The sequence below is a fragment of the Acipenser ruthenus genome, chromosome 8, assembly GCF_902713425.1.
Source record: "Acipenser ruthenus chromosome 8, fAciRut3.2 maternal haplotype, whole genome shotgun sequence".
NCBI classification, from domain to species: Eukaryota; Metazoa; Chordata; class Actinopteri; order Acipenseriformes; family Acipenseridae; genus Acipenser; species Acipenser ruthenus.
In genome coordinates this window covers 26,968,624-26,996,095 of record NC_081196.1, presented here as the reverse complement: position 1 = coordinate 26,996,095, position 27,472 = coordinate 26,968,624, and the positions used below count along the sequence as shown (strand labels likewise).

The following is a 27,472-nucleotide window of genomic DNA, read 5'->3' as shown; positions in this document are numbered from 1 at the left end:
AAAGATAACTGATTTTATTATACTACTTTACTTGACTTGGTCAAATGGGAACTGAAACTCAATTGAAATGTGACTGATGGGTTGTCAAACAATGATAAATGATGGCAACCATCAATACAAACCATCAGAATCAATCAGGTCAACAATTATTAAAAAGCAGTAATTTCAGCCACTACATTTTTTAAAATGACTCATTACTCAGACTTTGTGCAGCCTTATTCCATAACAAACAATGTACCTTTTTGATAGTATTTGGAATTGTGGGTCCAGCGAAAGCCAGTGCAGAGACCGAAGTCGGTGAGCTTGATGTGCCCGTCCTGGTCGATCAGGATATTGTCAGGTTTGATGTCGCGGTGGATGAATCCCATCTTGTGCACGCTCTCAATGGCTAGTGTAAGCTCGGCAATGTAGAACATGGCCAGCTGCTCTGGGAAGACCCCCATGCGAATGAGAAGGCTCATCATGTCCCCTCCTGGGATGTAGTCCATGACAAAGTAGAGGTTGTCCTTGTCCTGAAAGGAGTAGTACAGCTTTACCACCCACTCATTGTCGGCCTCAGCAAGGATGTCCCTCTCAGCCTTCACGTGAGCCACCTGGTTGCGGTTCAGGACATCCTTCTTGCGCAGGGTCTTCATGGCATATAACGCGTTTGTGTCCACTTTCCGAGTGAGACACACTTCTCCAAAAGCACCAATGCCCAGGGTTTTGATTTTCACAAACATGGACTTGTCCATTTTCGCTCTTTTGAGTCGGTTGTAGTTGGACTCCTTCTGGTATAGCATCTTCCTCATCTGTTCCTGTTCTGCCTCAGAAAGCCCTGCCTGTGAAAAGCAACAGAACAAAACAAAGTTAACAAACTTGTAGAATATACACCATGTTCTTTAATACTTTAATACTCTATAAATAGGCACAGTGCACAATATGCTACATTATATAAAGACTTTTTAATACCTTTGACATTTCTTGTTCAAGCTGTATTCTTCTATTGAGCTTTTGCTGGTACGTTTTCATGACATTCTCTATGTGCTGTTCCATATAGAACTTGAAAGCAAAAGGAGAGTAGCTCTTGATGCGGGATTCCCTCTTCTCTTCATCTCTTGCATTCTTACGTACTGGCACAGGGGACGTCTGAATCTGCTTCTTGTCCTTCATGGCTTTCTCTGCTTTGCCACCCTTGCTGCTGGCCTTGTCGTTCTTCTCTCCACCGCTTGTGTCTTCAGACTTATTAGAGACTAAGCTAGGGACAACCCAAGTGTTGTTCTCCATCTGCTGCTCTGAGTTACTTGGGAGCAGCAAGTTTTTGGGGTATGGTGGAGGAGGGCACCTTGGTTCTTGGACAGTACAGTCAATGGGTTCAACACTATAGGCTTCAGCCCCAGCTGCTGAATAGGAATGCTGCTCCATCAGTTCAGAATTCTCTAAAGCCTGTGACTGGGCTGGCAGCCATCCAGGGTGACATGGCCCCACTGCAATCTCTGGCTCTGGCCTCATGACCCTGATGCTTATCACAGGCTGTAGGATAGGGGCCGATGTTACTGCAGTGATAGTGTTGGGTGGGGCAAGGGAAGTGTCTGGTTGCCTTACTGTCACATGCACCTTCTGTTGATGATTTTTGAAGGAGCTGCTTCTGCTGGGCCCGTGGACCTCTCCTCTGAAGGGCCCCTGCTGCTGCCTGACCTGAGTCTCCGGACCAGGGTTAGGTAGAGATTCATGTCTGGTTGGGGAAGGTGTTACCCAGTGCTGGACCTGGTGGTCATAGAGGTCCATATTTAAGCTGGCTCTGGATGGAGTCAATAGGTTCTGGGGAACATCTTGGAAATCGGTCCCCATTGCTGAAGCTCTGGAGATCATGTGCACCTGGTGAGAGGTAGGGCTTGACTGCCTGTGATGAGTATGCGGTGGAAGGTATAGGTTGGATGGTGACTGCTGGAAGGAATACCCTGTGCTGTTCTGACCCAGCGATCCTTTGCTCTGCAGGCTTCCATAATTGCTCTCCTGCTGTATCTTGTTTTGAAAGGAAGGGCTCCTCTTCACGCCATACCCTGAGGTCTCAGCCGGCCCCATCATGTGCTGTCTGACATAATGTGGGCTGCTTGGACCTGGAGCTCCTTGCAGTTGCAAGGGCTGTCCACTGTGGCTTGGAATGGAATAGATCATCATGGCCTGCTCCATGTTTGTGGGGTATGGCTGGTGTTTAAGATCACATGGAAGGTACATGGAATTCCCTGGCGGATTCTGAGCAGACATCGCTGTGTATGGACCAATACTCGAGGGCCTCTGCATTGGGCTGCCTATGGCTGGAACCTGTGATGAGGGCATGATGTAGTTCACGACTGGAACATTCATGTACGGCCTTGGTATCTCTCCTATCATGTTTGTACTTTCTCCTCCATAGCCACCTGGATTCCCCATTTGATGATAGTGAGACATTGCATCACTTGGTCCCTCTAATACTGGCCTGTGATCGACAGGACTTGACCCACCGCCTTTTCCTGAAAATGATAAAATGTATTTAATCTTATTTGAAATCATGTATTTCATAATCTATGACCTCCATTATTTGCCTGTTAATCTATTTTTCAATCAAACTTTCACCCCTACTCTAACACGTGTCAACATTCAAACAACTCTTAATTGAATGCACAGATATATAGTTCCTATTGCGCTCAATAAATATTATAATAAAACAGAGAAATGTTGTGTGTCAGGAAGTGGAGCTATATTTCTTTTATTAAATCCATTCCTAAGTGCAACTTTTTACACAGTTGTGTAGTAAATGTTCAAAATAGCAAACAATTAATAAAAGACATTATGCATGTGGTTATGATAAAAAAGCAACATTCAGACACTTTCAAGATTTTAGCGTGATCTATTCTCTCTCCATTTAAAACCTAAATGCTATCTGACTAATCAGCCAAAAGTATTCTATTCTACAAGTCAAGAGTTTCTTCCTTAAATTCATATCATCCAGTCCAAAACAGCGTCTGATGTAACCACCACCATTTTGAAGAAAGTTTATAAGGATTTATTTGTTACAACAACACACAAACCACCACCAACCTGGGGAAGTCTGCTTGATTACACGCACTATCTGTTCATTCCTTGGATCCAGGTATCCCATTTTACTGATGTAATCCAAGGCTGCATCAATGTTTCTGCTGCCTGTCTGCTTCAGAGCGCGAATGGCCATTTCCTACAAACAATAAACAAGATTATGAAATATACAGACCACCAAGCAGTTTGTGCATTCGATTAGGGTAAATATAAGAACATAAGAACATAAGAACATAAGAAAGTTTACAAACGAGAGGAGGCCATTCTGCCCATCTTGCTCGTTTGGTTGTTAGTAGCTTATTGATCCCAGAATCTCATCAAGCAGCTTCTTGAAGGATCCCAGGGTGTCAGCTTCAACTGCATTACTGGGGAGTTGGTTTCAGACCCTCACAATTCTCTGTGTAAAAAAGTGCCTCCTATTTTCTGTTCTGAATGCCCCTTTATCTAATCTCCATTTGTGACCCCTGGTCCTTGTTTCTTTTTTCAGGTCAAGAAAGTCCCCTGGGTCGACATTGTCTATACCTTTTAGGATTTTGAATGTTTGAATCAGATCGCCGCGTAGTCTTCTTTGTTCAAGACTGAATAGATTCAATTATTTTAGCCTGTCTGCATACAACATGCCTTTTAACCCTTTGCGGTCCATTGTCGGACTGGGTCCGACATTGCAATTATTCCTCACAGGTCCTTTGTCGGACTGGGTCCGACATCATTATAGCAACGCAATAAACGGGTGTTTAGTCGTTTTTTCTCCGGAAAAAGCCGAGAAAACCATTCAATTGCCGAGTGGGAGCGACAGGAGCCGAGACAAGTCGGAAAAAAAAAATAAATAAAAATAAAAAGGCGTATTTCATGAATAGTCATACATGGTATCAGGTATCAGATAATGGGGCGTTCATAGTAAACAAGCTGGCTGAGTGCGTCAGCGTACTGAGACTATCATCGACATTTGCAGAGCTTTTTTCAGATGTTATAGTAATAAAATAATGACTTGGATCGCATTATTGGGGAGTTTGGTTATAAAACGAGTGATCCGGAGATGATCGATCGGTATGTACGACTATTATTATTATTATTATTTATTTCTTACATAGCTGAACGCTATAGCAAACGAAAGGGTGGGGCGGGGCTGGAGATGCCTAGTGTGTGCTTTGTTGATATGCAGGGCCATTTAAACCCGTTTGACTGTGAAAAAAAATACTTTTAAACAGCGCGTATAAAATTAACTGCGCGTGTGAAAATTAATTAGACCTGGCGTGCCTGACGCGCGATTAATAAATGGACCGCAAAGGGCTAAACCCGGGATAATTCTGGTTGCTCTTCTTTGCACTCTTTCTAGAGCAGCAATATCCTTTTTGTAACGAGGTGACCAGAACTGAACACAATATTCTAGGTGAGGTCTTACTAATGCATTGTAAAGTTTTAACATTACTTCCCTTGATTTAAATTCAACACTTCTCACAATATATCCGAGCATCTTGTTGGCCTTTTTTTTTTATAGCTTCCCCACATTGTCTAGATGAAGACATTTCTGAGTCAACATAAACTCCTAGGTCTTTTTCATAGTTCCCTTCTTCAATTTCAGTATCTCCCATATGATATTTATAATGCACATTTTTATTGCCTGCATGCAATACATTACATTTTTCTATATTAAATGTCATTTGTCTGCCCAGTTCTGAATGCTGTCTAGATCATTTTGAATGACCTTTGCTGCTGCAATAGTGTTTGCCACTCCTCCTATTTTTGTGTCATCTGCAAATTTAACAAGTTTGCTTACTATACCAGAATCTAAATCATTATTGCCGCCCCCCCCCCTTACAAAAAACTGTCATACTGAATATAAGCAGTATTTGGTTGGCCCCTCCCCTCCGACATATCAAATTCTGTTTGAAGCCAGCTCTCTACATAAAAGTAATAATGTGAGTCACCTTGGCAGGAACAGGTTCCGTTACGGACTTCTGACTTCTCTGGGCGCATGCACGGTACTGCAGGGGGTAGCTCTGAATGGGCGGTCTGTTTTCAGTTCCCCGAGGCCGCCGCCTCTTCATCCCTGCGCCCCGAGACCGCCGCCTCTTCATCCCTGCGCCCCGAGGCCGCCGCCTCTTCATCCCTGCTCCCCGAGGCCTCCGTCTCTTCATCCCTGCGCCCCGAGGCCTCCGCCTCTTCATCCCTGCTCCCCGAGGCCTCCGCCTCTTCATCCCTGCGCCCCGAGGCCTCCGCCTCTTCATCCCTGCGCCCCGAGACCGCCGCCTCTTCATCCCTGCGCCCAGAGACCGCCGCCTCATCATCCCTGCGCCCCGAGGCCTCCGTCTCTTCATCCCTGCGCCCCGAGGCCGCCGCCTCTTCATCCCTGCGCCCCGAGGCCGCCGCCTCTTCATCCCTGCGCCCCGAGGCCGCCGCCTCTTCATCCCTGCGCCCCGAGACCGCCGCCTCTTCATCCCTGCGCCCCGAGACCGCCGCCTCTTCATCCCTGCGCCCAGAGACCGCCTCTTCATCCCTGCGCCCCGAGGCCTCCGCCTCTTCATCCCTGCGCCCCGAGGCCTCCGTCTCTTCATCCCTGCGCCCCGAGACCGCCGCCTCTTCATCCCTGCGCCCCGAGGCCTCCGCCTCTTCATCCCTGCGCCCCGAGGCCTCCGTCTCTTCATCCCTGCGCCCCGAGGCCGCCGCCTCTTCATCCCTGCTCCCCGAGGCCTCCGTCTCTTCATCCCTGCGCCCCGAGGCCTCCGCCTCTTCATCCCTGCGCCCCGAGGCCTCCGCCTCTTCATCCCTGCTCCCCGAGGCCTCCGCCTCTTCATCCCTGCGCCCCGAGGCCGCCGCCTCTTCATCCCTGCGCCCCGAGGCCGCCGCCTCTTCATCCCTGCGCCCCGAGACCGCCGCCTCTTCATCCCTGCGCCCCGAGGTCGCCGCCTCTTCATCCCTGCGCCCCGAGGCCTCCGCCTCTTCATCCCTGCGCCCCGAGACCGCCGTCTCTTCATCCCTGCGCCCCGAGGCCGCCGCCTCTTCATCCCTGCGCCCCGAGACCGCCGTCTCTTCATCCCTGCGCCCCGAGACCACCGTCTCTTCATCCCTGCGCCCCGAGACCACCGTCTCTTCATCCCTGCGCCCCGAGGCCTCCGTCTCTTCATCCCTGCGCCCCGAGGCCTCCGTCTCTTCATCCCTGCTCCACGAGGCCGCCGCCTCTTCATCCCTGCTCCACGAGGCCTCCGTCTCTTCATCCCTGCTCCACGAGGCCGCCGCCTCTTCATCCCTGCGCCCCGAGGCCTCTGCCTCTTCATCCCTGCGCCCCGAGACCGCCGCCTCTTCATCCCTGCGCCCCGAGACCGCCGCCTCTTCATCCCTGCGCCCCGAGACCGCCGCCTCTTCATCCCTGCGCCCAGAGACCGCCGCCTCTTCATCCCTGCGCCCCGAGGCCTCCGTCTCTTCATCCCTGCGCCCCGAGGCCTCCGTCTCTTCATCCCTGCGCCCCGAGACCGCCGTCTCTTCATCCCTGCGCCCCGAGACCGCCGCCTCTTCATCCCTGCGCGCCGAGGCCTCCGTCTCTTCATCCCTGCTCCACGAGGCCGCCGCCTCTTCATCCCTGCTCCACGAGGCCGCCGCCTCTTCATCCCTGCGCCCCGAGACCGCCGCCTCTTCATCCCTGCGCCCAGAGACCGCCGCCTCTTCATCCCTGCGCCTCACCTCTGGACTTCCAATGGATTCTCTACCGGACTAAAATACATTCCATCATCCTCCTTTCATCGTAAAATACATACATGCATACATACATACATACATACATAAATAAATAAATAAATAAATAAATAAATACAAACCTACAATTTGCACAAAAGGAACCAGAAATCACTGACTCACTTATAGCTTCAGAGATTGCAAAATCCTTCATGTAGGGCCCCTTCCTTGCCCCCCTTCCCTCAATTCCAAATCAGTCCTATCGGGGTTGCCACATGATAAATAATTTCTCACAAGAAGCACCTTCATCGACCTCTCCATTCCACAAAATCATCCAGTCGGAGATCTTGGCTTGCCAAAACAGGCATTTCAGATGCATTCAGTCATGCCCATACACCCCTCCCTCCGCCATCTCTTTGGTGTTGGAAGGGGCAATTATTATTATACAGTACTGTGCAAAAGTTTTAGGCAGGTGTGAAAAAATGCTGTAAAGTAAGAATGCTTTCAAAAATAGACATGTTAATAGATTATATTTATCAATTAACTAAATGCAAAGTGAGTGAACAGAAGAAAAATCTAAATCAAATCCATATTTGGTGTGACCACCCTTTGCCTTCAAAACAGCATCAATTCTTCTAGGTACACTTGCACAAAGTCAGGGATTTTGTAGGCATATAGTCAGGTGTATGATTAAACAATTATACCAAACAAGTGCTAATGATCATCAATTCAATATGTAGGTTGAAACACAATCATTAACTGAAACAGAAACAGCTGTGTAGGAGGAATAAAACTGGGTGAGGAACAGCCAAACTCAGCTAACAAGGTGAGGTTGCTGAAGACAGTTTACTGTCAAAAGTCATACACCATGGCAAGACTGAGCACAGCAACAAGACACAAGGTAGTTATACTGCATCAGCGAGGTCTCTCCCAGGCAGAAATTTCAAGGCAGACAGGGGTTTCCAGATGTGCTGTCCAAGCTCTTTTGAAGAAGCACAAAGAAACGGGCATCGCTGAGGACCGTAGACGCAGTGGTCGGCCAAGGAAACTTACTGCAGCATATGAAAGACACATCATGCTTACTTCCCTTCACAATCGGAAGATGTCCAGCAGTGCCATCAGCTCAGAATTGGCAGAAAACAGTGGGACCCTGGTACACCCATCTACTGTCCGGAGAAGTCTGGTCAGAAGTGGCCTTCATGGAAGACTTGTGGCCAAAAAGCCATACCTCCGACGTGGAAACAAGGCCAAGCGACTCAACTATGCACGAAAACACAGGACCTGGGGTGCAGAAAAATGGCAGCAGGTGCTCTGGACTGAGTCAACATTTGAAATATTTGGCTGTAGCAGAAGGCAGTTTGTTCGCCGAAGGGCTGGAGAGCGGTACACGAATGAGTGTCTGCAGGCAACAGTGAAGCATGGTGGAGGTTCCTTGCAAGTTTGGGGCTGCATTTCTGCAAATTGAGTTGGGGATTTGGTCAGAATTAATGGTCTCCTCAATGCTGAGAAGTACAGGCAGATACTTATCCATCATGCAATATTATTATTATTATTATTATTATTATTATTATTTATTTCTTAGCAGACGCCCTTATCCAAGGCGACTTACAATCGTAAGCAAATACATTTCAAGTGTTACAATACAAGTAATACAATAAGAGCAAGAAATATAATAACTTTTGTTCAAGCAAAGTACAAGTGTGACAAACCAAAATTCAATAATACAGCAGATAATAGTGATAGTTACATCAGGATATGATTAAATAGTGATAGTTACATCAGGATGTGATTAAATACAAAGTACTACAGGTTAAACACTTGGCAGATTACATTATTCTGAAGTACAGGATTAAATGCAGTAAAATAGGGGGCAGATAAGAGCAAAATAAAGCACATTTACATGAAGGGTGATAGTGTCCCAGGATACAAACAGAGGAGTTCTACAGGTGCTCTTTGAAGAGGCGAGTCTTAAGGAGGCGCCGGAATGTGGTCAGGGACTGGGAAGTCCTGACATCTGTAGGAAGGTCATTCCACCACTGCGGTGCAAGGGTGGAGAAGGAGCGGGCTCGGGAGGCAGGGGAGCGTAGCGGAGGTAGAGCTAGTCTTCTAGTGCAGGTGGAGCGGAGAGGTCGAGTGGGGGTGTAGGGAGAGATGAGGGTCTGGAGGTAGCTGGGTGCAGTCTGGTCAAGACATCTGTAGGCTAGTACAAGAGTCTTGAACTGGATGCGAGCGGTGATCGGGAGCCAGTGGAGCGAGCGGAGTAGTGGAGTAGCGTGGGCGAAGCGAGGCAGAGAGAACACCAGGCGGGCAGCAGAGTTCTGGATGAGCTGGAGCTGATGGGTGGTGGACGCAGGGAGGCCAGCCAGGAGGGAGTTGCAGTAGTCTAGGCGGGAGAGTACCAGGGCCTGGACCAGGAGCTGGGTAGCATAGTTGGTGAGGAAGGGTCGGATTCTTCGGATGTTGCTCAGGAAGAATCGGCAAGTGCGTGCCAGAGTGGAGATATGCTGGGAATAAGAGAGGCAGGGGTCCAGGGTGACTCCAAGGTTCTTAGCTGAGGAAGAGGGAGAGAGTGTGGTAGATTCCAGAGGAACAGAGATAGAGAGATCAGAGGAGGGGGAGGAGGAGGGAAAGAAAAGGAGGTCAGATTTAGAGAGGTTGAGTTTGAGGTGATGCGAGTGCATCCAGGAGGAAATAGCAGACAGACAGGTAGAGATACGGGAGGAGATGGTGGAGTCAGAGGTGGGGAAGGAGAGGAAAATCTGAGCATCATCAGCATAGAAATGGTATGAGAAACCATAGGATGCGATGAGGGGGCCCAGGGAGCGGGTGTAGAGAGAGAACAGGATAGGACCCAAGACTGACCCTTGGGGTCTCCAGTTAAGAGAGGGTGAGGTGTGGAGGTTGCTCCACGCCAGGTTACCTGGTAAGTGCGGTTGGAGAGGTAGGAGGAGAACCAGGCCAGAGCAGTACCAGAGATCCCCAGGTCAGCAAGAGATGATAGTAGAATAGAGTGATCAACAGTGTCAAAGGCAGCGGAGAGGTCTTTTGGGTGAGATGTAATTGTAAGTGACTCTGCAGCTGATGCATAGTTCACACACCCTAGTCTCTGTAAGTCGGGGGAGGGAGAGGTGTTAAAGAGTTTGCGGATATCTGAGATTTTAGAAGAGAAGAAGGAGGCAAAGTCATCAGGGGAGATAGAGGAGGGAGGAGGAGGGGGGGAGGGTTTAGGAGGGAGGAGAAGGTAGAGAATAGTTTACGTGGGTTGTTAGTGGAGGCTTGGATTACAGATTGGAAATAAGCACATTTAGCAGAGGAGAGAGTAGAGGAGAAGGAGGAGAGGAGAGTGCGGTAAAGGTCTAGGGCAGCAGGGAGTTTGGTTCTCTTCCATTTCTTTTCAGCAGATCGCAGTGTGATTCTTGCCGACCAATACCATCAGGGAGGCATCTGATTGGCCCCAAATTTATTCTGCAGCATGACAACGACCCCAAACATACAGCGAAAGTCATTAAGGACTATCTTCAGCGTAAAGAAGAACAAGGAGTCCTGGAAGTGATGGTATGGCCCCCACAGAGCCCTGATCTCAACATCATCGAGTCTGTCTGGGATTACATGAAGAGAGAGAAGCAACTGAGGCTGCCTAAATCCACAGAAGAACTGTGGTTAGTTCTTCAAGATGTTTTGGCCAACCTACCTGCCGAGTTCCTTCAAAAACTGTGTGCAAGTGTACCTAGAAGAATTGATGCTGTTTTGAAGGCAAAGAGTGGTCACACCAAATATTGATTTGATGTAGATTTTTCTTCTGTTCACTCACTTTGCATTTTGTTAATTGATAAATATAAACTATTAACATGTCTATTTTTTAAAGCATTCTTACTTTACAGCATTTTTTCACACCTGCCTAAAACTTTTGCACAGTACTGTATATATTTTTTTCTTTCTTTTACTATCAGTTAACATTCGGCTGCCACAGTAGCCCCAAGATTTTGCTCAACACATGGTGTGCTCTTCCTACTGCACCTACTAGATGGCTTTCTTCTCCCCCCTTTCTTCTCAACTCCAATATTAATATTTCTTCAGAAGCAAGGAAAGCTATCAGGATGTGGACTTCCCTCCTGCAGCACTGGTATGGCCATTCTACGATGATTTCATATCTGCCCCCGCGATCTCTCTCTACATACTGACGCTTCCCCCATCGGCTTTAGCGGTATTTTCACAATCAATGGTTCTCCAGTGCATGGCCTCGGAAATCCAAAATCTCTCCTCTCAGTCTAAATCCTCAGCCCTCCTTGAGCTACTTCCTACCGTATTCTCCCTGCCGCAATCTCCGCACATCAGCTCAAAAATACAGGGCCGCCATCTTTGCTCCTTCTATGCAACTGGCTGGTTAGCCTACTCAACCTTCTGCATTCCAGTTACTACCGACATTTTATTTCCCTAATCACAATACTCCTCCGAGGTTACTCCTCTCCTTTCAACGATCTAGTCATGGAATCTCTTTGCCTTGCTGCCTATCTGGTTCTCTCTGCTGTTCTGAATTCTCTGTCCTTCTCCCTTCATAGTATTGCCAGTATGCCTGGAGTGGGGGCCATCTCTCCGACTGGACCACCCAAAAAGGAGGGGTTTTTCCTCTCCACTGAACAGTGAGATTAGTTAAAAAAAATATATATAATAATAATAATAATAATAATAATAATAATCATCCATATTTGTTTTTCATTGGTGGCACTGTTGCGGGGTGCCAGGGGTCTCTTTTGGGGGTAAGTGAAGCTCACTCCCCAACCTTAGAAGCCCACCTGCCGCTGGATTGGTCCTCCGCGAGGAAGGTTGTCCACGAGTCAAAGGGGAACCCGGCCAAATTTAACTACCACTGTCATCTTTCCATTCTCTCCTCTAGATCCCCCTTGGGGGAAGTATCAGTTGCTTCCCAGCCTTGGAGACCGAACGGTTTGGGCTCACCTCCATGAGGGCGGCTCTCCGCGAGCCAAGGGGAATCTCCTTCTCTTCTCTGTTATAAGCACATATCTTCTATTCTCCATTACTGAGGTCTCTTCCTCACACAGCCCTCGTTCATGTCCAGTGAATAAAAGGAGAACGGTGCTTCACACTTTCTCTTTGTCCAGACAAAGGTGAACCACGACAAGAGAGAGGAAGCGAAAGAACCAGTCTGGATCGGCTACGGGACTACATTGCTAGGAGAGCTCAGGGAGAACTGGCTAAAATAGTAAGAACACTACCTTATACGTTGATGTGAAGGTCACCATGTAACTACAACTAAATAGAACTGCATCAAGAATAAATCTGCGTGTGGGCACTGCGTGATCAAGTACAATCTGTGTGTGCGTCTCTAGTGTGTCAGCAGTCTTACAAGCCCCTATTACAGTAAAGAAATAACAATCTGTAAATGAAATGTGTTACTATAATGTACTGATGTTTCATTGCTATGAGCTGCTTGTTATAGAACGGGGGTACCCTGGGTGTACTTCTAAGGGTCATAGCGGGTACGAAAGATGACTCAGAAATGCAAAAATAAAAATAAAAGTAAAAAAAAGATCTTGAATTGATCTTTTTTTTTTTTAACAATTATTTTTCATTAATTCCCTATGTCCAATTATTATTCAGCCTGGCTCACCACTGCAACCCCTGAACTAACTTGGGGGAGACGAAACAAGTCCGAAACGAGTGCTGTCAGCATCCGCTTTTTATCGCTCTGCAAGCCTGCCGTGCAGCCATCTCAGAACTTACAGCGACCATGCAGTTCTGAATTGCGTAAAATCAGATTATTCTATCTTTTATTGCAACTGTGGTACCATTCAGTAGAGTGAAAATTGTAAACGGGTACTTGAGCTGAAACCTCCAGACAGAAGCCACTGCTATAAAACATTTCTTTAACTGTAAAGAAACAACCAAACACATACAAATAATAGTTGAAGTAACACAGTTAAAATGCCTTATTCTGTTCATAAAGTTCAATTAGACAGCTTAAGTACATTGGTGAGTGAGGCTCGTTTTCTTCAACAGTCTTTCATAAGATTTATAATAGAACCCACGTTTTTTTGGTTGTTTTTTTTTTTAACTCATCCAAGATTGATGCCACAATATCTCAATATCTGTCACCCACCCCTCCTCCACACACACTCACACACCAAAAGGCAGCCACATACAGTAGTTATTTGTTTATGCAGGCCAGACTATGGACTTTCAAGTACAGACTGTAACCGCACTCCATGAAACGTTTTGGGATCATTAGCACTTGTTATAACAGTAATGCACATAGCTGAGAGGAAGGAGATTCCACAGGGGGACGAGTCATTCCTAGACTGCAGCTGCCGTCTCAAGGTCTGAGGAATGAAATGGAGGGTAGGGTGTGGTGTTTTGAAAGGAACAAAGGAACAAATACTTTTAGAAACAAGCCAGTGACACAGTTACAAAAAGGGGATAAGCGGAGGATTAGAAATGGTTTAATTTCAAGTGACAGCATACAGATGACAGAGCCCTGCACAGGTGGGAATTAGTGTTAGTGTAATTTATATGTGGAAATGGGTTTATTGTGTCTTTTTGGAGTTGATTTGTTTGATTAATTGATTGTTTACAGACGGCGCTTGATTGAGACTTTGCTGCCTGCTGGGTTTGGTTGAGAGGAGGGGCAGTGGATGATTGGCTGTGCCGGTCCTCAATCAGCAGGTGGGCGGGTCTCGACTGAGTGTCCATCAGTTTAAAAACATCCTGTGGAAATTGCTCGGGGCGATGCTACATGCTACAGAGGGGAGCTGAGTATACTCGGGAGGAGAGAGTCCACTCTGCAGGAACGACAGCTATGCAACCCTGAAAATGCAAGTGGTGCATGTGAAGGCAATGCCCAGCCAAGGCCGTATGAAGCAGCAGGAGTAGTCATAAGAATACCAGTTCATAAGCAGGTTAGTTTAGGGGATAGTGAGCCCAAGTAATGTATAGTGAGGGTTACATAGTGTATCAGGTTCCTGGAGCGGGACGCCTCGTTCAGTAAAGCTAGCGCTCGCCCTGTGTGGCACCTTTTATTTGTAGTTTTTGTACTGTGTTTTATTTTGCCTTTTGTACAGCTTGTTGTATGTGTCCTCTGTGCGTTACCATTGCTGGTAACTTCACCTGACACCTTTGTTTATTTACTTTCTTTTGTATTAATAAAAGCTGCACGTCTGTGCCGGCGTTTCAACTCCACCTCCCATGTCTCTCTGTATTGCCTAAGCAGCGGTTACCCACACACGTGACACGAGCACCCTGTCACACAGCCATACTGCCTTTCTGTGTGCACCCTTATAAAAGGTTACCATGGTGTATTTGCATGGTAATTTTGCAGTTTGCCATGCTTTTATCAAGCTTATACTAACCCATTTATTACATTTTACCATGGCTATTACTGTGTTCTACCATAAGTATACACAATTTTCCTTACTGTGCTTTAAATGCTTTCACAAAGCTCTTTGAGATGCTTTTACCTTGATATACTTTTATAAGAACAGAAGATGTAGAACTTGGTCTGTAATTCTCCCATTCTCTTTCCTGACTTGATAAGAGTGAAGCCAGTAAAGCCAGTGGACCAAACTTCCACCCGTCTTCCCATATAAAACATTCTATAACAGTTTCCAAAACACTGTTGCTTGCTATAGTAATAATCAGCTTATCATGATGTTCTCTGTGAACCAAAGGGGCATACTCCAGCTGCTACTTTCAACAGTAAGAGGTTTTTAATGACATCTTACACGTTTTTTCTATGTATTGTTGTAAACACCCATATATAGAGAACATAAATGGCTTGTACCATTTTTCAATTTAAAAATTGCAGATTTAAGAAGTTTACTGCTTCCTAGGACCTTAACCCTTCTTGTGTCAGCCTCACTCCTAGATCGATCAGAGTTAAACGGGACCACAGGAGAGAGAGAAGCCCCGGTCATCATGGAGATGACGTTCATCGTCGGAAGGAATACGATATCAGAAAGATGTCGTTTAATTGTTTTTAATCCAAAGTGTGGTGTGGATTTAAAAATCTAATGTGTGTATCTGAATCTAATGTATCTCTCCAACTAAAGTAAAGTAAAAAACAAAACAAAACAAACAAAAAAACACAACATGGCAGAACATGTTACAAATCCTACAAAAAAATAACATTTTAATACCTAAAAATCTTTAACTATTTAAAAAGAAAAACAAATAATAACAACATAATGATGCACTGGAAAAGTCTCTAAAACTTACATAAATTAACATTAAAACTATCCACCTCTTCTGCAGGGTCATTGGAACAGTGCAGCAAACTTATGGGATTTGTTTTGTTTTTCGAAAACTACTCTCTCCAGCTGTGCTACAAACAAATGACCTGAATTCCACAGGGAAGCACGTTGACTGCTGGCCCACTGCTGCCAGTCTCAAGTATGGTGGTGATTCATTATCTCTAAGCTACAACACAGGGCACAGTTAGATTCTACTGTACTAAATACTTGTCGGCATTCCCCTCTATCACAAAGGCCTTCATTGTATTGACTGAGAGAATGGACAAAGAATTCCTCCTCCTCAAACACATAAAGAAGTGTATTTCAGGGCTCATCAAATATCCAGACCTGACAGGAGATTGAGTGTGTTTCTACTCAGGTCACAGAGATAATTTCATACTGTGGACCTACAAGTTGAAGGCTTCATACTGTATGGCTACCCAAACATTTTTTCCTATTGACCTTGTTCAGAAAAAGTAAGCCTGTAAAGCTATATTTAATAGCTCAAATGTGTTAACCTTTTGTATAGGGGAGTGTTAAATCTACCATTCACGTGTTCAATCAATTGTACATTAATTTTCAGTGTTAATACAGTAGTCTGCAATTTGTCAATATACTACAAATTGCTGGAACAATATTGAAGGGCAACTAGGAAGCACATGAAGCTCACCCTAGTTATTGTGCATTTGTGGCGCAATAATTGAAGATAATATCCTTAAGGAATAAAAAGGCAGTTCTGTTGAATTGACAACAGAACTGGCAGAAGGCACATGTGTCGTTGTCCATCCATCAACAGTCCAAAGCACCTTTGACCAATTTCTGTGTTCTTGTGCATATTTTAGCTTTTTAGTCTTGTTCCCCTTTCTTAACAGAGGCATTCTTACTGCAACACATCCTTTAAGTCCCGATTTCAAGAGTGACCTTTGTACTGTTGATCTGATGGACAGTCTTCTTTCTATTCCTTAAGGATATTATCTTCAAGTATTGCTCATCCTTGTTAGACAGCTTTTTGGGTCTTCCAGTCCTGGGTTTGTCAATTACAGATGATGTTTCTCTGTACTTGTTGATTATGCTTCGGATACCACACCTTGAAAATCGAGTGATGTGAGCTATTTCACTCAATGTTTTTCCTTCTTTATGCTAGTCAAGGTTGTTATAATAGTAGAAAACAGTAGTGGAGGCTTTGAGTAAATTGTTGATGCACATAATGCATCAGAGTAGAAAAATGCAACATGTCTAAGACTTTTGCACAGCAATGTATGTACGAGAAACTATCACGTACGTACATGATAATATCTATGGAAAGACCTTGATGGATTTTCATATTATTATCATTATTTATTCATATAGCAGATGCCTTTATCCAAGGTGACTTACAGTTGTACTATGCAGTAAGTGACAAATACAATAAATAAAACAAATATGGTACAATTACAATAAATTAATTTAAAAAAAAAGCAGTACTCTAAGTTTGCAGAATGCATCAGTCCAGTGGGGTGGCAGAATATAGCTGGTGATGCAGAGCTGGAATCTAGAGTGCTGTAAATCAGTGTTTAGAGTGAGATCAGAGGGGTATATTGGTGTAAATCAGTGTTTAGAGTGAGATCAGAGGGGTATATTGGTGTAAATCAGTGTTTAGAGTGAGATCAGAGGGGTAGATCATTATAAATCAGTGTTTAGAGTGAATTGAAGAATACAATGTCAGTTTATTCATCGTGTGACTTCACTCCATGTCTCTGCTGAAACTCAACATGGCGGCTGCACCAAAGAAGAAAAAAAGAGCAATATTTCAGTAAGACAGAGCTAAAAGAAATCTGATTATCTATATGAGGATGGTGCGATAGTACGATTCAATACCATTAGGTATCCTAATGTCAGTCGTAAACACGTAGAGAAAGCAAATAAGACAAGTCACCTTGGATAAAAAAAGAAAAAAGACGGCAGCAATGGCAAAGCACTGCATTCTTCTATGCTGAAAAACTAAGACCTAAGGTACTGCGCTCAAAGCCACACTATCTGCCTTTAATGAAGCTATAATCAGCAATTTTAAACCATGGCTGTTTCTTAATTGAATTATATTTTCTGACGACGAAGAAATTCGCTAAAAACTATTTTTCTAGCTATACAATCCTTGACCCTTTGCGGTCCTATGTCCGACATTGCAAATTTCCCTTTCCGGTACAATGTCTGACCCTGTCCGACATCATCAAAAAGACGTAAAAAGCCGAGAAAACCGATAGGAGCCGAGAGAAGCCGAAAAAAAAGGGGGGCGTATCTCATGAATACAGATAGCCCCGGCACCACATAGATAACACGGACATAACAAACAAGATAGCTGCTTCTGCATCCAGCGCTCAAAGAATACCACAGACATTTGCAGAGCTTTTTTTAGATGTTATAGTAATAAAATAATGACTTGGATCGCATTATTGAGGAGTTTGGTGATAAAACGAGTGATCAGGAGATGATTTATCGGTATGCACGACTATGAAGAGGTATATGAAAAATACAGCGAACAAGAGGTGGGGCGGGGCTGGAGAGGCAGTACTGAGTGTCCTGTTGATATGCAGTGCTTTTTAAACCTATTTTACTGTGAAAAAAAATACTTTTAAACAGCGCGTCTAAAATAAACTGCGTGTGTGAAAATAAATTGGACCTGACGCACCTGAGACGCACTGAATAAATGGACCGCCAAGGGTTAAAGGAAATTGATCACTTTACTGTGTAAAGGATGTAGTCACTACACTACACACTGTTGGTTTCATAAAGACACGCCTCTTTTTAAATCTTGCAAATAACACTGCAGAATTAGGAAAGAAACAATTGAGAGGATTAATTATGTGTTTATATTAAAAGGGGCGCTATTTAAATTACAATCGGGTAATACATAGCAATGAACCTGTTTTAGAGCAATGAGCCAGTCAACACGCCTTTATCAGTGTTTCATATTTGATCCTGGTTATTATTATAATGCCAGTAAAATGCTAAACTTAATGTGTGGAGTACTGTACATCTACTCTCACAGGACATTGCTGGACTGTTACTGTTATTTGTAGACTGAACTACATGGTCAGTGGAAGACTGTAAATATGATTCTCAAAACTGTGCTGGACATTTGGTTTTCTGAACTGTATGTAATATAATTCTTAGGTTTTCCTGCTTATTTTAATGCCAGCAATGAGCCAAGTGATGTCTATAAACATAATGACTTAATGGTTTGAAGTGTCTTCAGGTGCTTTACTTACTATTACAGCAACAAGAGTCTGATTGGGAAAAAAAAAAAAATGTGGTAAAATTTATTAAATTTACTTATTTTAACTACCAACATTATATTTATGTTCACATTTAATTATTATTATGTTGATAAAAAGTGGGAACAAATGGAATTGGCCATTTTTGAAAAACGGAATTTGGCATTCCCAAGAATGGAACAATTAGTAGCCCTAAAGATGGTTACAATTGAAGGCAGGGCAGATGCAGTAGTATAAAGTAATTTTATGCAAGCCACCAGTTAAGCATGCAGTCTATATCTATAACAACCGACAGCGCTGCATTGGATCAGCGGACGATTCAAAATCACAGGCAGAGTCACAGTAAATGTCTTGTTTAAATTTAAAGTAAATTGTAAAATTGTTGAGATACTTGTGTTGGAATATTGTTTCAAAATTGTACAAAATTGTACAATGTAATAAAATAATATATTAAAAGGGTTAATGCGTGGCCGAAGGTTTCTGACACATAATTTACCTTTTCTCAGTCAAAACGGCAAGTTTCTCAGTATCTAAAAAGCTTAGAGGGAACGCTGCCCAGAAGTCTGACCTTTTGTATGGATGAATTGATTAATTAATTTCTGAATTGCTGCATGAATTGATTAATTATTGATGAATTACCAACTTCATTTATGAATTGATGGATGAATTGATAAATTGATGGATTTCTGCATGAATTTCTGAATTAATTGACGGATTGTTTTGTTCCATAGATTATGTTGCATTACATACCTGGTCACATCCTGCATTCACCAACTCCTGCAACATCTGTCTGTTCACTTCTATACTTGTAGTGTGTCCAGTTTCATTTGCAAATGGCAGCAATGAGTTTCTGATCTCTCGCAGGGCTTTCTGATATGGGCCAAATTTTGGCACTGCTCTAATTTGCTGCTGCCTGGCTGCGTCCTTCCCTGCTGAGGCTTTTGAGTCAGGCTGGCTTTCGCATTCGGGACCACAAGGTAAGCTCTGTCCTGAAGGCATGGGAGGCGGCTTCAGCACCTCTCGGATCTCCTGCAGTCTCTGGCGGCTGTTCCCAGGGTACGAAGTGGCAGGGAACGTCTTTGGCCTCATTGTAAATCCGGGTTATATAATTCCTTTTTCTGCCTTTAAAATCCAGTAGAAAACCACACTTGCACCATTCTGTGCAACCACACTTCCTGGAGAACAACTTAATTGACTTTCATACTAGAACCATGCAGCTGTTATTAAGACTCTGGAGTTTCCACTTAAGGACTCACATAAAGAACCATGACATCGGGTCTTCCCCTAAAACAATAAAAAACACATACATAAAAATAAACTCATACAGAAATAAAGATTGCCTGCCAAGGCTGTTAATACAATATTAGAGCTATCATGAAAGGAGATCACCATGGCCACTATCCACACAGTATGTAACTATAACAACAGAAGTGTGACACAAACGGTATGTACAAATGGAAGGACAGACCCCTCCACACAGTACATCACCAGACTCTGGAAAGAAAGAAAAAAAAAACATCCATATTGTAAATATGACAGAAATAACATTGTTGCAGGCAAATTGTTCTGAGTGGTTTATTGTTAGTTTATAATTCTAACACATTTTATTTTTCTTTTAGGAAAGAAAATTGAGGCAAACCTTTCAAAATAGTTCCCCTTGTTTAATCTGCTCCATTGTGAATTAAAGTTTGCTAATGATGTTGGCAAGTTTGGACTACATTGATAGAGTTTTAACTTCAGAAGTAAAAGTTGCACTCCAATGGCCTAGTCAGCCCATGTGACCTAGCAAGTGATTAGATAGCAGGAAGAAACATGTACAAAAAACAAGCAAAGAACCAATTATCTTCAACACAAACAGCTGAACAGTGATAATACCATAACTGCTAATAAGAGGTGAGACACTGCATTTTAAAACCTGGGTTCTGTACAGTACCTTCTAGCCCCCAATTAAGTATATTTAATGGTATTTTATTTCTGCTTTTGGAATCTGGCCGGCGAGTGCCCATGGCACTTTGTAATGGGGTTACATCCTTCACAGCAAGTGCTACAGTGGTGTCGAATTTAGATTAGAAAATAGAGATGTACTAAAGTCCAATTACATGTGTGAAAAGTTTACAAGGAAACTAAAAGATGCAATAAGAAATAACTTTTCTGACATAAATATCAAATAAAAATAAAAATGTAATAGTTAATACTTTTTACCAATTTTGAAAGTGACACACTAGGCCCAGTGCTCCAGTGCTTTTTACTGGGTGTTTTACGCATGAAAAAAAAAGTGAATTCCGTATGATATTTAAATTTAATGCGTAAAGAATACGCATAGAAATGTTGCTGCACAGCTTGAGTTCACAAGTTTATAACAAGCTTCATGTACCTTGTTGGTTGCCGGCAACTCAATGGTCATTTGTTAATATACTGCATGCGGTAGCTACTGTAGAGAATGGATCATAAAATGCTGCGGCAGTTATGCCGGGTTTTCAGAAAAAATAAAATGTACGGTTCAAACCACTCACTTGCGCCGTCTTAGTTCCCTTCAACCTAATGTACCAATTCACCTACTTGCCAACCGAGTTTTTGGAAGATAAATCTATATGTTATGGGCAAACCCCGAATTGCCCACTGACTTTGGGCAAAGTATTAAATAATACTTTGTGTGGTCCCTGCCAGGACGGATAAGCCATTTACACAACTAAAGAAATACATATCAAAACAGTTCATACGTTCCCCCCGGAACTACACATATACTGTGACTATTTTACTTATTTGCACAGTATAGAACTGGAACAAACAGATATCTTACTCGCTCTTTGGTTTTGATTTCTTTCTCTTATTTCTGCTTCCACTTCCTTACCCCTCTATACCCGCATCACAAAGCTATCAATTAAGCCCTTTATATCGATGTGTCATTAACTTTAACAAGCAGTTAACCAATTGACCATACTCCTTAATCTGTTAAGGAAACAACTATGGATTTGCGGGAACTCATGACATCTAGTAGTCAATCCATTACACTGCAGGAAAAAAGCTTTCATTCTCAAACTAACATACTGATTCTGCAGCATTTCAGCACTTCAGCACAGGAATCAACCGCTTATAAGAATCAAATCATTCTGGACGGATGTTAAGGCTGAACTAAATGGCTGTGAAAAAGACACTGTTGCATTTTTTTCAGGTGGAAAATAAGGCAAGCCATATGTACAATATTTATTGAAAGTACTCATGACTTCAAGGTAATGTCTCCCCCAAAATACATTTACTCACTTAGGGCCTGATTTTCAAAGGGGCCAAAGTGAAAAATAGGTCACAAAACACCTTCGCCTCACAAGATAGGTGTTTTCCAAAGTTATAGAATTAAGTTGCGCAATGGCATTTTAGGGTTTGCATTTTTTGAAACTACATTTGCATTTTAGCTCATTAATTGAAATCCATAATTGGTTCTATTTTGCAATTAACAAATGGGCTTCTTTCAGAACCTTTTTTGAATCTAGACTGCTCCAGTAAAAACCCAACTGTATAAATGGGTAATTGTATGTAAAAATAATGTGATATCTTGTAACAATTGTAAGTCGCCCTGGATAAGGGTGTCTGCTAAGAAATAAATAATAAGTCCAGACTATTGGAATGTGACTAATTGGCTTGTCAAAGAACCTGAAAATCAATTGCAGCTTCAATTGAATCAGTCATAAGCTGAAGTCGCAAAAGGCTTTGCGAGTAGGAGAAATGAATCTGCCGCTGTTGAAAATAGAGACATATAATTAGGTGGCTGTGGCAAAGTGGTGAGTGGTTACAGATGTGTGCAGTACAGAACGGATACAAAACAGACAGGTTCCTTTTTTGGTGTTTTTTGATTATACAATGTCCAGAGCCTTAGGGCAAACACCTGTAAATAATAAATGATGGAAGTGATATAACGGTGTGTATCACTTCGTTTGTAATCCCCAGGTTTGACCTGAAACCATAAAACACAGTCCTTTCCTCACCCACACTTAACACAGAACACAAACATAGTGTTTATTTTAGTGCGTAAAACTAGTGCTCGTGGTGAAAAGACACAAAGTACGTTTGTGAAACAGGGAAGTGCTGGTGTCTGGGTTTGTTGCTGGCCTGCAGCTGCAGCTCCGGATAGTGTTAGTAGTCTTTGAAACAAACGAAAAACAAACAGTTTACTTCAGACAATAACAAAACACAACATAACACTCACGTTTCAATCCCAGGTTCTCCTTTTAGGTTTGTTCTAACCATTTACAAAGGAACAGATCACTTACACTATGACCCCTATTTATACCCTCGCTCATGACCCCTAGGTTAACGAGCGCATCCGCTCCTCCAATCCTCAGATGCCACGGCGTTTTACCGTCCGGGTCATTGAGTTTGGGTACCATAGCTTCGCCCCCTTTCTAAATGACCGACTTCCACCTACCCTGAGGAATAAATTGTCATGCCATTTAGTTAAGAGTACTCTGTTCCTTTTACACAGCACCTTCACAGGTCGGGAGGGAGATCTAACACCAAGAATCATTCAATCTCTGTCACAGGGCAAAGAAACGTACAGTGCAAATGCATTGCGACCTCTATTTTCTCTCTAAAAATGTGCCTTCTGAATATCAGGACCTTAGTGTCTAAATTGGAGAGTACATTACTCAATGACCCAAAACATCTGGAGCGCTGATTAGGCCCTATTCATAAACATTAACAGCTGGTTTCACAGACCCCGATTAGCACTACTCTTGGTCTACCCAATGTTACTTTAGGTAAGGTAGTCCAAGATTAGTGCTAATTGGAAGGAAGTTGTTTAAAGAGTCATTAAACAGTGAAGATGAACTACGTGTGTCTAAATTTAACCTCAACAAATATAAAAATAATGTGTAAAAAACAATATAATTGTATGTAAAAATAATGTGATATCTTGTAACAATTGTAAGTCACTCTGGATAAGGGCGTCTGCTAAGAAATAAATAATAATAATAATAATAATAATAATAATAATAATAATAATACTCCAATATCATGGAACATTCCTATCTTTTGTGTGCAGGATTTAAAAGTTTACAATGGTAACTTTCCAGGGAAGTTGTTTTACATGTTTTACCACAATTAACCCTTGGCGGTCCATTTATTCAGCACATCTCAGGCGCGTCCGGTCCAATTTATTTTCACATGCGCAGTTTATTTTAGATGCGCTGTTTAAAAGTATTTTTTTCACAGTAAAACAGGTTTAAAAGGCACTGCATATCAACAGGACACTCAGTACTGCATCTCCAGCCCCGCCCCACCCCTTGCTCGCTGTATTTTTCATATACCTCTTCATAGTCGTGCATACCGATAAATCATCTCCTGATCACTCGTTTTATCACCAAACTCCTCAATAATGCGATCCAAGTCATTATTTTATTACTATAACATCTCAAAAATCTCTGCAAATGTCTTAAGCGCTGGATGCGGAAGCAGCTATCTTGTTTGTTTATGTCCATGTTATCTCTGTGGTGCTGGGGCTAAGTGTATTGCTCAGATCCGCCTCCCTTTTTTTTCGGCTTCTCTTGGCTCTTGTCAGTCTCACTCGGCCATTGAATGGTTTTCTCGGCTTTTTCTGGAGAAAAAACAACTAGAGACCTGTGTTTAACGTCTTTTTGATGATGCCGGACAGGGTCCAACATTGGACTGGAAACGGAAAATTGTAATATCGGACCTGGTCCGACACAGAACCGCAAAGGGTTAGAAATATATATTCTACAATGATTCATGGTGCTTTCACAGGGCTTCACTATAAATTTACCAGTATGTTACAAATGGTTGAGAAAGGTTAATTGAACTGCAAACTTGATTAAATTTTATCAAAATGGCCTACACTAAACAGAACAAAACATTCCTTAAAATAGTCCTTAACATATTATGAATAGCATCCATTGAGTGCAATAATACACACTTTGTGAAATGGAAAAATGCCAGTATGTTACTAATCAGGAATAAACAGCTCAGGTGGAGGCGGGACATCACTCAACATGTTGATAACATGCCAGTTATATTTTACTTTGACTCGCCAGTCAATCCCTTTTAAAAGTTTAAACACAATACCGTGGTGCATGCACAGCACATTATAGTGAAGCCTAGTGAAAGCACCATAAATCATTGTAGGATATATCTTTTTAATTGTGGTAAAACATGTAAAACAACTACCCTGGAAATGTACCATTGTAAACTTTGAAATCCCGCACACAAAAGAGAGGAAATGTTCCATGATATTAGAGTATATTTGCTGAGGTTGTGTTAAATTTACATTCCAAAATTAAGGCAGATGTATAATTTATACCAAAACAAAAAGGTGCATTACGTTGTATTAGCTTCAATCTAAAGAATGTTTATTAACTAACAACATTAGGTCCAATTAAAATAATAATATAAGGCAGGGGATTTCAACCGGGGGTTGGTAAGGAAGTCAAACAAGTTATGCACAGTAACATAAGCTTTTGATCGGTGCAAGCAATTTGAAAGAGTATCCAGAATCTTTTGGTAAATATGGACACGAAATCTGTCTCTGCCCTGTAATAAAACTTTAGTTACACTGGGGCAATCGTGATCCTGCAGAGCACTGGGTTGTCGTCTCTGCCGTCGCTCTTCGTCTCGATATTTCTTCAGCACTGCAGTTTCCATTGCACGGTTTTCAAAATCCTCAAAATGATCATGAATATCACCCAGAAATGTTTTCAAAGATTCAAGTATCAACTACCACTGACAGTTCGATGTTGTGTGCTTGAATGGATTTACTAGTTTTGTCGAATCTCTCCAGAATGTTATTCCACAAGTCTGTGGGTTAAAGTGAAAGGCAGCTTGAGGTTACCTTGATCGTTAATTGGCGATGTGGGCAGACTGGGTCCAACTCCTTGCTCTGTACTACTTTCTAATTCTTCAGGCCCGTTATCTGGAACAGTAGCGCCGCCAAAACTCTTGTTGTCCAGCTGTTCAGGTTAATTTTTTGTTGTCGTTACTTCATTTTCATAGGAAATTGGATAGTGTCAGAATGTTTTCCAGCAGACATTTTTCACTAGCTTGCTTTTCCTGTTAGTCTCTCTCTCGCACTCTATCTCTCACTCTCTCTCTCTCTCTCTCCATCCTCCAGAATGCGCGTGACCAGTAAGAATTTAGCTAGCACGATCGCGGGGCAAGTGGATTGGATTTTAAAAACTGTAAACTAGCAATTTTTATTTCTGTATTTATTTTAACCTCGGCTGCGGGCCCCCTCGGCAGCCCAGGCACGTGGGCCCATGTCCCAGTTATAATCCGGCCCTGGTAACGTGATAGACATTTACAGTGCAGACTAATTTGTATTATTTATAATGACTTTTCCCAATACAAAGCGAAGGATTCCTAAATACTACCTTTTAATTCTTTGCATCCAAGTTTTAAGAATGAAGCCTACTGTTTGGTTTTCTGTTTCAGTAATTTGTCAGTCCCAGACTGTTGTGTAAAATTATTAAATAAACGGGAAAAAACATAAATGTGTTAACCAGATTATTCTGCCTTTTATTGCAACTGTGGTATCATTCAGTGAGCAAAAATTGTAAAGGGTACTTTAGCTGAAACCTCCTGACAGAAGGGGTACAGTTTCAAAAAATGGTTGAAAACCCCTGATATGAGGCATTGCCGTTTTATTAATACAAAAACAAACCTTTCAGAAAACAGTCCCTGATTATCTGGGACTAACTAATATTATTTTACGTAAAGTAGTGGGTCTGTGAAACCATCCATAAAAGTTGAGAGTAAATCACCCTATAGACACACGCACAGTAAATCACCCTGTAGACACACGCACAGTAAATCACCCTATAGACACACGCATAGTAAATCACCCTATAGACACACGCATAGTAAATCACCCTATAGACACACGCATAGTAAATCACCCTGTAGACACAAGCACAGTAAATCACCCTATAGACACACGCACAGTAAATCACCCTATAGACACACGCACAGTAAATCACCCTATAGACATATGCACAGTAAATCACCCTATAGACATATGCACAGTAAATCACCCTATAGACACACGCATAGTAAATCACCCTGTAGACACAAGCACAGTAAATCACCCTATAGACACACGCATAGTAAATCACCCTATAGACACACGCATAGTAAATCACCCTATAGACACACGCATAGTAAATCACCCTATAGACACACGCATAGTAAATCACCCTGTAGACACAAGCACAGTAAATCACCCTATAGACACACGCACAGTAAATCACCCTATAGACATATGCACAGTAAATCACCCTATAGACATATGCACAGTAAATCACCCTATAGACACACGCACAGTAAATCACCCTGTAGACACAAGCACAGTAAATCACCCTATAGACACAAGCACAGTAAATCACCCTATAGACACAAGCACAGTAAATCACCCTATAGACACAAGCACAGTAAATCACCCTATAGACACACGCACAGTAAATCACCCTATAGACACACGCATAGTAAATCACCCTATAGACACACGCATAGTAAATCACCCTATAGACACACGCATAGTAAATCACCCTGTAGACACAAGCACAGTAAATCACCCTATAGACACACGCACAGTAAATCACCCTATAGACATATGCACAGTAAATCACCCTATAGACATATGCACAGTAAATCACCCTATAGACACAAGCACAGTAAATCACCCTATAGACACACGCACAGTAAATCACCCTATAGACACACGCATAGTAAATCACCCTATAGACACACGCACAGTAAATCACCCTATAGACACACGCATAGTAAATCACCCTATAGACACAAGCACAGTAAATCACCCTATAGACACACGCACAGTAAATCACCCTATAGACACACGCATAGTAAATCACCCTATAGACACACGCATAGTAAATCACCCTATAGACACACGCATAGTAAATCACCCTGTAGACACAAGCACAGTAAATCACCCTATAGACACACGCACAGTAAATCACCCTATAGACATATGCACAGTAAATCACCCTATAGACACATGCACAGTAAATCACCCTATAGACACACGCACAGTAAATCACCCTGTAGACACAAGCACAGTAAATCACCCTATAGACACACGCACAGTAAATCACCCTATAGACACACGCACAGTAAATCACCCTATAGACATATGCACAGTAAATCACCCTATAGACACAAGCATAGTAAATCACCCTATAGACACACGCACAGTAAATCACCCTGTAGACACACGCACAGTAAATCACCCTATAG

At 42.8% G+C, this 27,472-nt stretch overlaps 1 protein-coding gene across 4 annotated transcripts in view; it reads right to left on the bottom strand.

Moving 5' to 3' along the window:
- Positions 1–27,472, bottom strand: part of LOC117407399 (serine/threonine-protein kinase LATS2-like) — a 44,149-nt gene that overhangs the window by 14,748 nt on the left and 1,929 nt on the right. For 3 of the 4 annotated variants that reach the window (XM_059028760.1, XM_059028759.1, XM_034012381.3), the window contains 4 exons: positions 18,968–19,501; positions 3,061–3,193; positions 952–2,492; positions 239–821 (listed from right to left, as the gene is read on the bottom strand). In XM_059028760.1, coding sequence (XP_058884743.1) covers positions 239–821; positions 952–2,492; positions 3,061–3,193; positions 18,968–19,306 — 2,596 coding nt within the window. In that variant the 5' untranslated portion in view covers positions 19,307–19,501. Of the gene's footprint in view, positions 1–238; positions 822–951; positions 2,493–3,060; positions 3,194–4,982; positions 5,565–18,967; positions 19,502–27,472 lie in introns of those variants that run through there. The other variant, XM_034012382.3, reaches the window with a different exon arrangement.